At 34.4% G+C, this 11,025-nt stretch overlaps 1 protein-coding gene and 1 long non-coding RNA gene across 2 annotated transcripts; both read right to left on the bottom strand.

Annotated features, from left to right (window-relative positions):
• Positions 1-51: 51 nt before the first annotated feature.
• Positions 52-845, bottom strand: LOC114714116 (uncharacterized). The gene is made up of 2 exons (XR_003737410.1): positions 798-845; positions 52-99 (listed from the first exon to the last, which is right to left on the bottom strand). It is a non-coding gene; the product is annotated as an uncharacterized LOC114714116 (long non-coding RNA).
• A 103-nt stretch (positions 846-948) lies between these two features.
• On the bottom strand, positions 949-5,784 carry LOC114714099 (6-phosphofructo-2-kinase/fructose-2,6-bisphosphatase-like). Its single transcript, XM_028898792.1, has 15 exons — positions 5,479-5,784; positions 5,312-5,375; positions 4,683-4,978; positions 3,970-4,158; positions 3,522-3,728; positions 3,297-3,392; positions 2,842-2,940; positions 2,706-2,735; positions 2,211-2,264; positions 1,709-1,762; positions 1,558-1,635; positions 1,368-1,459; positions 1,233-1,290; positions 1,084-1,158; positions 949-1,011 (listed from the first exon to the last, which is right to left on the bottom strand). Exons 1-15 carry the CDS (start codon positions 5,644-5,646, stop codon positions 949-951), a joined length of 1,623 nt encoding a protein of 540 aa, XP_028754625.1. The 5' UTR covers positions 5,647-5,784.
• Positions 5,785-11,025: the final 5,241 nt, after the last annotated feature.

Raw genomic sequence — 11,025 nt, 5'->3', positions numbered from 1 at the left:
CCTCACTGCAGTATCTCCACCAATTCTTCCTCTTACATTGTCCTGACTTTCTCCATGCCTAGTAAGTAATATGGGGCGTGGTGTGAGGTGGGTATTAACCTGCAATAGACGAACGAAGGTTCACAGTAAGAAGAGCATGGTTCATAAATAAAAAGTTAAACTGAATTTTTACTCCGAAAGTATTACTGGAAAAGCTATGGGCACCCTAAAGAAAATTGCAGAGCAATGCAGCACATAATCTTTCAAAACTAGTGCAATGTAGCCCTTTTTTAGTAGTCAACATTGAGTCCCAATGTTAACCTCAAGGTTGGCTGTTAAAAAAGGCAACATTACACCAGTTTTGAAAAATTATGTGCTGCATTGCTTCACAATTTTTCTATGGTGCCCATAGCTTCTTTGAAAATATTTTTAGGGCAAAATTATACTTTAACCCTTGAATAAATGTCAAGTTATCGAGCACAGCTTCACAAGTTGTTAAAAACCTATATTATCCATCATAGATATTAAGGATAATAAGAAATTTCATTTATTAGTTTTATGGGGGTTTATTAAGATAAGGGTGGACAAAATAATCTTCTAACGTTTCAAATATATTTCTGACTAATGAAAATCCAACATTTCCACCTCACCCCAATAGAAATGAAAATAAGGGGTTCTGTAGCTGTTGCTTACATTCCTTGACATGTTGTTTCCTTATAAGATTCTACAAAACATTCTGCTATTTTCTAGGAATTAAAAAAGGTTCACAAACCAAACACCCATAGATGATATTCAAACACATTCTTGAAAGAACTTACCAAGAAGAAAACAATCCGACCAGGAAGGTAGCCACTGATATTGTTCACCTACATCAAAAGAGAGAAATTATAACAAATTGTCTTGATGTGTGGAGCAGAGCTCAAGTTGAAGCCCCTAAATTCATTTCTTCATTCTACTATTACATTCCAGTTATTTAAGTACAGCCTCCATATGAACACAAATGTTTATCGGCAAATTGTGGTACAGGATGACCTGACAATCAGCAATATAAAAGGGCTACGTTCAACGCATATGATTCAAAACAGAAAGAAAAATTAATCTTACTTGTATATGCCCACCATGCCCACTGACCATATCAATCATTTTAATGTAAGATCCTTCTTCTACAGGTTCATAAACCTGACGATGAAAAATCTAAATTATATGAGGAAAAGTTCTCTAAGAATTAATAAAAGTGCATTCAAAAGACTTGCCTTCTCATAATTGGCCAGACGGTTTTTAAAGTCTTCTATCCCTGCTTCGAAATCTGTCCTGCAAAAGTACATTAATTAGGTGTAATTTCATGGCAATCAAGACGAAGATATCACTGTTTTTAAGAGAAATTTTACTCTTCTGCATAGTCAGGACTTTGCTGAATTTTAAGACGTATATTTCTTTCTATTATGTTTACATCATTGCATATTGTTTCCAGAAATATAATCTACAAGAAAAACGCAAAGATGCATCAGAAGAGATCAAGATTATCTGTATAAATTTCATATGATAATTCTTAACAAAGTCCATTTGTGACTGCAGTACCTTGCATCTTCCTTCAGCCAATTTCATCAGCATGTTTCTTCTCTTCTTGGTACTGTTTGTCGCATCAAATATCCCTACCTAAAATAAAATCAAAAGTGATGGAGAGAACAGGAAAGAAGTAATAGTAGAAAAAGTCAAAAGAATAGCTTACCTGGCCACCTTCTTGCATCCAAGATATCATATCTTCAAATGCCAAAGCTGCTACCTGGTAGCACATATACATAAAAACTATGCACAGGGAAAGGACGTGGTACAATGCAATCGCAAAAGAAAAAAAGGGACATGGTACAATGCCAGAATCATCCATGCCAAAGCAAATGCTTGAAGCAAGTTTGAGCAGGGTAACATAGCCTTAATAAGAATACGTTATACTTGATGCCCATCAACATGAATTTTCCATTAGGATTTTGTATTCTACTTTTTACAATCCGGAAATTTTTGCCATTCATCAAAAAGCAAGAGATGTTAAAAAAAATCATAAACAATCATAGAAGCACTAACATGATGTTTTAAAAAAAAAAAAAAAATCATGGACCATGACCATTCCAAGTTCAACTGTAACTAATAAATTAAGATCTAAATATATGGAAGTTATCCATTATATTCTGCATTGAATTTGATCTCAAAGCAACAAACTACTGGGCAAAAGTTACCTCATTGCGGGCCTCCATGCCTTCAGGATTGTCAGCTCGAAAAAAGTCAGCAGACTGCAACGAAGCATATGACATGCATTAAGAATTGCTCGTGAAAGCATGAATGACAAGTTAAATTGTATGGTTATAATAATTAAGTTACTCAGAAAGGAAAACGGATGATCTACCATTCACAATAGCACTAAAGAGCAACATTGGAAATTTTATGCTCCACCAAATTACAATAGATCATGTGAAAAAATTAGTCAAATAACAGATATAACTTAGAGCTTTTATGACCTTTTAGATCAAATGATTTTGACATAGCAAGAGCTTCTTTAATTAACTTAGAGGTTTAGTGTTCAGTCTTTGCCCATTCCCATGTCATTGTAAGTTCTTTCAATTTATTAATTAATCAATGGCAAACATATCTATAAGAACGCATAAAGAATTACTTCAGAAGATGAAATTTCAATTATAAGTAACCAAATCAAATTTTATGCAAATTGAGTTTACCTGATTAGTTCCATGCTTAAGGCGGCGATACTGTAACAATCAAATAGAAATGTGTGTCACTCTCATATCTGAGATATTTTGACATAGCAAAAGACTACCGAGTACAAAGAAGAGTCATGTCAAAGATGTCAGCAACCTTCCCAACATTGAAATGCTTGGTATCATGACCTAACCAACGAAGGTATCTTGTAAGTTTTGCTGCAGTAAAAGTTTTACCTCGAGCTGGCAAACCCACCTAAAGTAAAAGCAACGAGTTAGAACTATTCATTGTATTTTTTTATACAAAAAATTATTAAATACTTAGGGAGATGCGAAAGAGGAGAACAAGAAATCTTCGAAAAGGAACTGCCTAAAAGGAAGACTAGCAGTCCAATCCCATTGTAAACTAGAGAAGCTGAATCTCAAGTTAGAATTGTTCAATGTCACATGTATTAATTTGATGAACTACAAAAGGAAAATATAATTTTTTTTTTGAGTCATTTTCAAACTCCAAGATACCCATAAAACTCTAACTTAAAGGGGGAAGCAAGATAGATGAAGAATCACTAAAACTTATTAAAATTCATGATAACCAGTCATGCTAGTAAGTACCAGGATAATTGCTAAATGTCTATCCTCCTTGGGACCCAGCATCTGGTCAGCCACAGCTGCAGCTGCAACAGCTCCAGCAGCTGCTGGCATTGAATTCTATCATTGAAAAGAAAGCATACAGAAGCAATCAGTTGGGCACAAGTTGAGACTACAAAATCTTGTTCTCTACCATTCAATTTGAGGACAGAAAGTTAAAAACAAACAGAAAAAATCATTCATACAAACCTTGGTATCAGTTTCCAGATTAATATTAGTTGTAAAAGTTGTAGAGCTGGATTTTACAAGTCTAGGGGACCCAACACCCCTATCAACAAAATATCCCCTCTGACTATCTTGCTTTTGTAGTGATGTATATGTGCCCACTGACTTGGATTCAACCGGTCCAGAACCTTGACACGCCATTGATGGGTCTGGAACAATAATCTCCATCCCCTAGTAGGAATATCAACTTTATTGACAAATCCATTGCAGTGAAAGCACAGGTTTAAGGAAAATGATGACAAGATATTCTTGCATTGATTTTTTGGAATTATTGTTAGGTAGTTATCTGTACCATACACTATAGAGAGCGTATAGTCCATTTAGAACAATGTTCTAAAATACAGATAAGAGAAACCAATTGTTGTGGTTTAGTGGTTCAGCCAAGGGCGAACTAGAATGAAGGAAGTCAAACCTTAGAAGTTGCAGGTCGATCAACTGGAACATCAACATCCCTGATGGAATATGTACTGCTGCAAGACCCAACAACTGGTGATCTGGGATTCTCCGTCATGTTGGCTGTATATGCAATTGAATTCAAAGTAGAGGGAGCTGGGACAACATAATGTTCAAGATCAAGATCCAGACCCACGAAAGAGCCATTCTGGGCAAAAAGTTGAAAAGAAAATTAAATTCCTTAGTAGAGTGGTCCATGAACATGTGTTTCATAGAACACATTTGCCATTAACTTAGCATAAGGTTAGTATGGAAAACTGTGTTATTAAAAAATAGAAAGGCATATAATCACTTACATATGACACATGACAAGGTAATGTAATAGAAAGAAAAGCAATATAAATTGAAAAATGAAGGCTGTTTTTATTGAGGACTTATCACCTGAAACTTGACAATAACCCATTTTACATGTAGAAACACTGCATTTCTTGCAAGGATTTAACAAATGATATAGAGTAAAATGAAGATTTGCTGGTCAAAAATTATAAAAATTTCAACCAGAAACTCACAAATGAAATTCTACAAGTTCATACAAGTTTTTTAGACTCATCTATTCTATTTTATACATTGCATTGAGAAAAACATTGTGCTTAACAGCTAACAGCGGGGCAAAGAATTAAAAACAATGTTGTGAAGTACCAAATACCACCTGAAGCTCTATTGTAATCCTACCTCACCGCCTGTCTGTGGCTCTGAATTTATGCTGACATCAGGAATCCCACGCACGGATGAAGGACGAAAATTTTCTTGATAGGCCCTCCAACTAGCTGCAAGATCAAACGGAGAAACCCTATCTACTTTAACGAATACTTCATACTCAAGAACTTCGGCACTCTCAAGCCTAAACAAAGCAAGCCTGGTATCCTCCGGCAATGTCCCCCTAATCAGCAGGCGATTTGGACCCTCCTCAACAATACAAGGTGAATTGCTGTGGTTAGGCTTCAAGAGGAACTTGAAATCCAAAGTTTCTGAAAATGCCAAACAGATTAAAGGCATCAGGCACAATCGAGAGAGAGCCCTTTGATGAGGTAATTCTGAATGATTTGCTAACTAAAACTAAACTTCAAACAATTTAAGACACCAAAATGCCAGCTCTCTGCTCATAGTAAATCCAACAGTGCTACGCTCAGAATAAGACAACTGTTTCTTCAGTTCAATTTAGCTTAGAAAACTTGGCTATCTATACAGTTTTATTAAGTTTTATTTTTGTTGAATGCTTCCAGAAATAATAACAACGTATCGAGTCAATGAATGATAATTAATTATTACATCTTAAAGACGAAGAGGAAAAAATATGTTACCATGATTGGGTGGAACAACAAAGCTCAACTCCCACATTGACACCGATTCCCGTTCCATAGAAAGCTGAATGTGGTACCAAAAAAAAAAAGTTTAGACCACCAAAATCACACTAAATCCCGAGTACTCATCCAGCAAATGTAGAAAGTAGGGTTCAAAACAAAATTACTGCTCTTGAAGAGTCCCAGGAGCCCACAAGCGGAAGAGAACCAAAGACATGAGGAACGAGCTCCCCTGTAAGCTTACGATTCTCCATCTTAAGCGAAACGTACAGCTGCCCATCTTCATCACTCCCACTAAACTCACCATCCGTGTTCTTCGAAGCACCCGCCCCCATTATATGAATCCAACAACCACCGCCAATCGCAGTGCTTCAGATTTTTCTTCAGTGCGAAGAAACAGGGAAAAAATGGAGATATCGTGTTGAATATTGTGAATATGAATGTGGTTATAAAGCTTCGCTTCGTCTGGTGGTAATGTATTTGGATTTTGGAAGCATCGATAATTGCTGAGACCAGCGAGGGAGCAGTGAGAGATGATTGCTGGTTGGCTCTACTGCGCTCTAACGCTATATATGGCTTTGCGTGGGCCGTAGTACTTGCACAAGCACGTGTCATGAATGAGAAAATCTCAACAACAAAAATTACCGTTGCATTTTAAAATTTTAAATAAAAAACTATTATAAAAATATATTGGGAAAATGACACTAAAATACCATTTGAATTCTAAAAAGACAGATAAGGGACCTGAATAAGCAAAATGACAAAGAAGGCATCAGGTACCAATCTGGAATTTTGATTTTTGGCCTAAAGATTGAATTGCCCTTATTGTGTTCGCCTACTCCCAGCGAAAGCAATTCCCCCCACTCGGCGAAAGAGAAACTGCCCCCACTTGGCGAAACCAATCCATCTACTCGGTGAAACTAATCCCTCCCCTCAGTGAAACCGAATCCCTCTACTCGATGAAACCAATCCCTCCACTCCACGAAACCGAACCCCCTCCAGTTGACGAAACTAAATTCTTCGCATCACCATTCTGTAGAGATTGTTGATTTGGTGGGTTTTGGTTGTGGGAAAGAGGATTTGTAGTGAGCGAGGGAGTGAACCTGTGGGAAAGACGAAGCGGAAATCAGAAAACAATGGCAAGCAATTACGTAACGTAACTGCTGTCATATGCCTGTTGGTTTTTGGTAAATCCCATTACGTGAATGGTAAATTTCACTATACATGTAGTTAATTATGAATTTTACAAAATACATATTGTGATTTACAACTTTTGTAGTGAAAGTGACTACTTTGTTAATGGGTTTTGCAACCTGTTTTCAGGAGATAAACAACTTGTTTGTAAAAACTAATAAAATTTCACGCTAAATTTGACAAAACGTATAGTGGGATTTACAACTTCCGTAGTAAAAATAACCACTTATTCAATGGGTTTTGTAACTTGTTTTCAGGGGATGGGCAGCTTGTTTCTAAAAACTAATAAAATTTCCTACTAAATTTGACAAAACACATAGTGAGATTTACAACTTTCGTAGTGAAAATTACCACTTCTTAAATGAGTTTTGCAACCTCTTTTTAAGGAATTGGCAACTTGTTTCTAAAAACCAATAAAATTCCATGCTGAATTTTACAAAACATAGAGTGATATTTACAACTTTTGTAGTGAAAATTACCACTTCTTAAATGAGTTTTGCAACCTCTTTTCAAGGGATTGGCAACTTGTTTCTAAAAACCAATAAAATTCCATGCTGAATTTTACAAAACACACAGTGATATTTACAACTTTTGTAGTGAAAATTATCACTTCTTAAATGAGTTTTGCAACCTCTTTTCAGGGGATGAGCAACTTGTTTCTAAAAATCAATAAAATTTGACGCTGAATTTTACAAAACACACAGTGATATTTACAACTTTTATAGTGAAAATGACCACTTCTTAAATGAGTTTTGTAACCTCTTTTCAAGGGATTGACAACTTGTTTCTAAAAACCAATAAAATTTCATGCTGAATTTTACAAAACACAGAGTAATATTTACAACTTTTTTAGTGAAAATTACCACTTCTTAAATGAGTTTTGCAACCTCTTTTCAGGGGATGAGCAACTTGTTTCTAAAAATCAATAAAATTTGACGCTGAATTTTACAAAACACACAGTGATATTTACAACTTTTATAGTGAAAATGACCACTTCTTAAATGGCTTTTGCAACCAGTTAATTCAATGTGATTACAAAAGTTGTCACTTTTATTAGTTTTTACAAACAAGTTGTTTATCTCCTGAAAACAGGTTGCAAAACCCATTAACAAAGTAGTCACTTTCACTACAAAAGTTGTAAATCACAATATGTATTTTGTAAAATTCATAATTAACTACATGTATAGTGAAATTTACCATTCATGTAATGGGATTTACCAAAAACCAGCAGGCATATGACAGCAGTTACGTTACGTAATTGCTTGCCATTGTTTTCTGATTTCCGCTTCGTCTTTCCCACAGGTTCACTCCCTCGCTCACTACAAATCCTCTTTCCCACAACCAAAACCCACCAAATCAACAATCTCTACAGAATGGCGATGCGAAGGAGTAAGATAATAGCATTTCCAACATTCTTCTTTCTTTCTTCCCGCATTTCATCAGCGTCGGTCTTCCTCTCTCCTTTCTCTCACTGTGTCGGTCTTCCTCTCTCCTTTCTCTCATTTTCAGCTTTCGGTCTTCCCCCATTTCATCAGGGCATTTTGGTCTTTTGGCCAAAAATATGAATTCCAGATTGGTATCCAATGCCCTATTTATCATTTTGCTTATTCAGGTCCCTTATCTGTCTTTTTGGAATTCAAGTGGTATTTTATTGTCATTTTCCCAAATATATTCTCATTTGCTTTTCAAGTATAATCAGTTTTTTACAAGTGTACTATAACCAATACTAATTTAAAATTTTAAAATTATTTTTTAGGTTTTTTCTTGTAACAATTATTTTATTATTATTATTATTATTATTATATATTATTATTATTATTATTATTATTATTATTATTATTAGTGGTTATTTGTTAGAGTGATCCATATCATCAAAATATGAATTAATGAAAAAATAAGATGAATATTTCAATAATGTTTGATGAAGTCATGACTTTGAGAATTAAAAAAATTATATTAAAAGAAATATTTTAATTAGGCTTAATAATGTTCAAATTTGATCTAATAACAAGAAAAATCACTATGCCACCCACTAATTTAGTCACTAAACAATTCCACAACAACATAGCAGCATATATAGTTGTTGTTATTTTTTACACTGAAATTTGTTATTGTATACTACTCACTTATTATAAGACTTTTTTATAATTAAATTGTTTGTGGTATTGCACGTTAATTTTCCTCTGATAATAATGATGAATTTGATGTCATTATATATATGCTATTTTTTATCTTAATATAAAAACTAATTAGAAATTGAATTTGATGTTAAATATAAGAGTTCAATCCACTTTATCTTTCTTTATAATTTTTCTTTAGAATATCTCTATTGATTATAAGGTGTTTGTATCTAAAGATAATTTCAATATATATATGATTGAATACAGTTGTATAGAGAAGTCAACACGTTTGTTATCAATAACCAACTTAACTAATTTATTTAATTTTTTTTAAATTAGTTATCTAACTCTTATATTAAACACACATGAGCTACTATATATGATAAACAAAGGTGAATAGCAATCAAGTTTTAAGTGATTTTGTTTAAATGGAATGAATTGGGGTTAATGGATTAATTCCAATGCTTTATCCATCCTGTCAATAAACAGGGATTTAAGAATATAAAGGAACAATTTTTTAGCTAGTAATAGTAAATTCATGGTGTTTTCATTACAGAGAGACGGGGGGAGAGGGAGAGAGAGAATAATTTTAGATATTTTATTTTTCATATATTATAATAATATGTTGATGAGTAGCAGTAGATGGTGAAAATGAAATGTGTGGCATTGAGATCACAAAAATATGATATGGATGGGGTAGCGTAAAAATCAGCAAATTGCTTTTTGTTAAGGTATGGGAATTCAATGGAGGTAAGGCCAACAGAAAATGAAAATATTAATTAAAATCAACCGTTAAGGTCTCTTTCATGGCTATGGTGGCATTTGCGCTTATCTGTGATTGGTGACAACACCAGAGCCTCAAGCCTGGAAAATTATATTAAAATATAAACATCAAATGAAGAGTTGTGGTCTTTTTTATAAGCATCACTTTGAATTTGTTTTACACAATTATTATCTTTAATTAATTTTAATTAATTTTTTGAATTTTATGAATTAGTTATCTGATGCTTATATTTTGAACCAGAGGGAGTATATTTAAATAAATAAAATAAAAATAAGAAAATTATATTCAAAAGGGTTTTTTATAAAAGCTTCACTCTCTCTCTTTCTATCTATCCTATAGACCTTGCAGTGATTTTATGATTGGTCCACATGTCGATTTTGGACGGTAGTTTCTCTTATATCTCATTGGCCATTGGGTGATGATGTGAGTCCTTTTTTTTCTTCAGTTTTGGTGCATACACCAGCATTGGTGATTGTATCTTCATTTATTGTTTGTCTTTTTATTTCCCTATGTTTTGAGAGGGTTTATTGCCATTTACTCCCTCCGTTCCTTATTATAAGAGACGAATAACCGAATTACGTTGATCAAAAAAGCAGTTAAAATTAGTTAAGAACAATCAATGTGTGAAAAATATAATTTTTTTCCAAAAATGCCCTCATTAATAAGGAGAGAGAGCATGAGAGAGAACAATTAAATTATTGAAAGAAAGAGAAGTGGGAGGGAGAGAGAGTGTGAGTTGGAGACAATAAATATGGGTAAAATAGGAAATCAACACAAAAAAGTAGAGACAACTTTTAAGTGTCTCTTATATATAGGAACATGCCATAAGCATCAAATGTCTCCTATAATAAGGAACGGAGGGAGTATTATCTACCTTTTTGTCTCCCTTCTCATTAGGGCTCAAGTGTTCAAAGTTTATTGCCTTACCTTCCTACAAATATGGGGTTGTGGGTGGGCTTCTATGCTAGTGTTTTTGCGCGGTTGTTTGGAAAAGACGTTGCTCTCTGGAGAGTTACATGGCGGCAATAAAGGTCAAAGGAAGTTGATGGATTGCTTTTTGATTCTTGGGTTAAGGTGCACTTAGCACTCCGAACTATTTTCCCATGTCCATCCAGTGTCCTAAAGTAATTTTTGGTGCATTCAGTGTCCCAAACTAATTAAAATGGTGCATCCAGTGTCCCAAACTAATTAAAACGGTGCATCCATATCCCGAGCTAACAGAAAAGTTAAGTTTGACTGTTAGTTGACCGAAAAATCTGACGTGGCGGACACGTAGGCATCTGATGTGTATTATCTTGACGAGTTAACGTGTGCCCAGCACCCTGAACTATTTTCCCAAGTGCGCCCAGTGTCATAAAGTAATTTTTGGTGCATCCAGTGTCCCAAACTAATTAAAATAGTGCGTCTACATCCCAGGCTAACAGAAAAGTCTCGTTTGACCGTCACCTTGTTGATTCAGCTGAAGGTTGATCGAAAAATCCTACATTGCGGATACGCAAGCGTCTGATGTGTATTATTTTGACTGAAAATTCAATTTATTTCCTCCGCTTCTAACATTTATCTTCTACCAGTTTTTAAACTTAAAAAAAAGAAAGACCACCGATCTACCCTCTTAA

This window comes from Neltuma alba, unplaced genomic scaffold, assembly GCF_004799145.2.
Source record: "Neltuma alba isolate B1F8T4 unplaced genomic scaffold, ASM479914v2 tig00001923_pilon, whole genome shotgun sequence".
Lineage (NCBI taxonomy): Eukaryota > Viridiplantae > Streptophyta > Magnoliopsida > Fabales > Fabaceae > Neltuma > Neltuma alba.
Note: the sequence above shows the minus strand (reverse complement) of the source record. Positions and strands in the feature narration are given on the sequence as shown.

Excerpts from the sequence above, each read along its gene's own strand:
- LOC114714099 (XM_028898792.1), bottom strand. The coding sequence starts at position 5,646 with ATGGGGGCGGGTGCTTCGAAGAACACGGATGGTGAGTTTAGTGGGAGT. Across the intron at positions 2,265-2,705 it reads TTAAGCATGGAACTAATCAG|TCTGCTGACTTTTTTCGAGC; the intron begins GTAAACTCAATT and ends GCTTCGTTGCAG. Across the intron at positions 1,012-1,083 it reads GGCATGGTGGGCATATACAA|GTCATCCTGTACCACAATTT; the intron begins GTAAGATTAATT and ends GCTGATTGTCAG.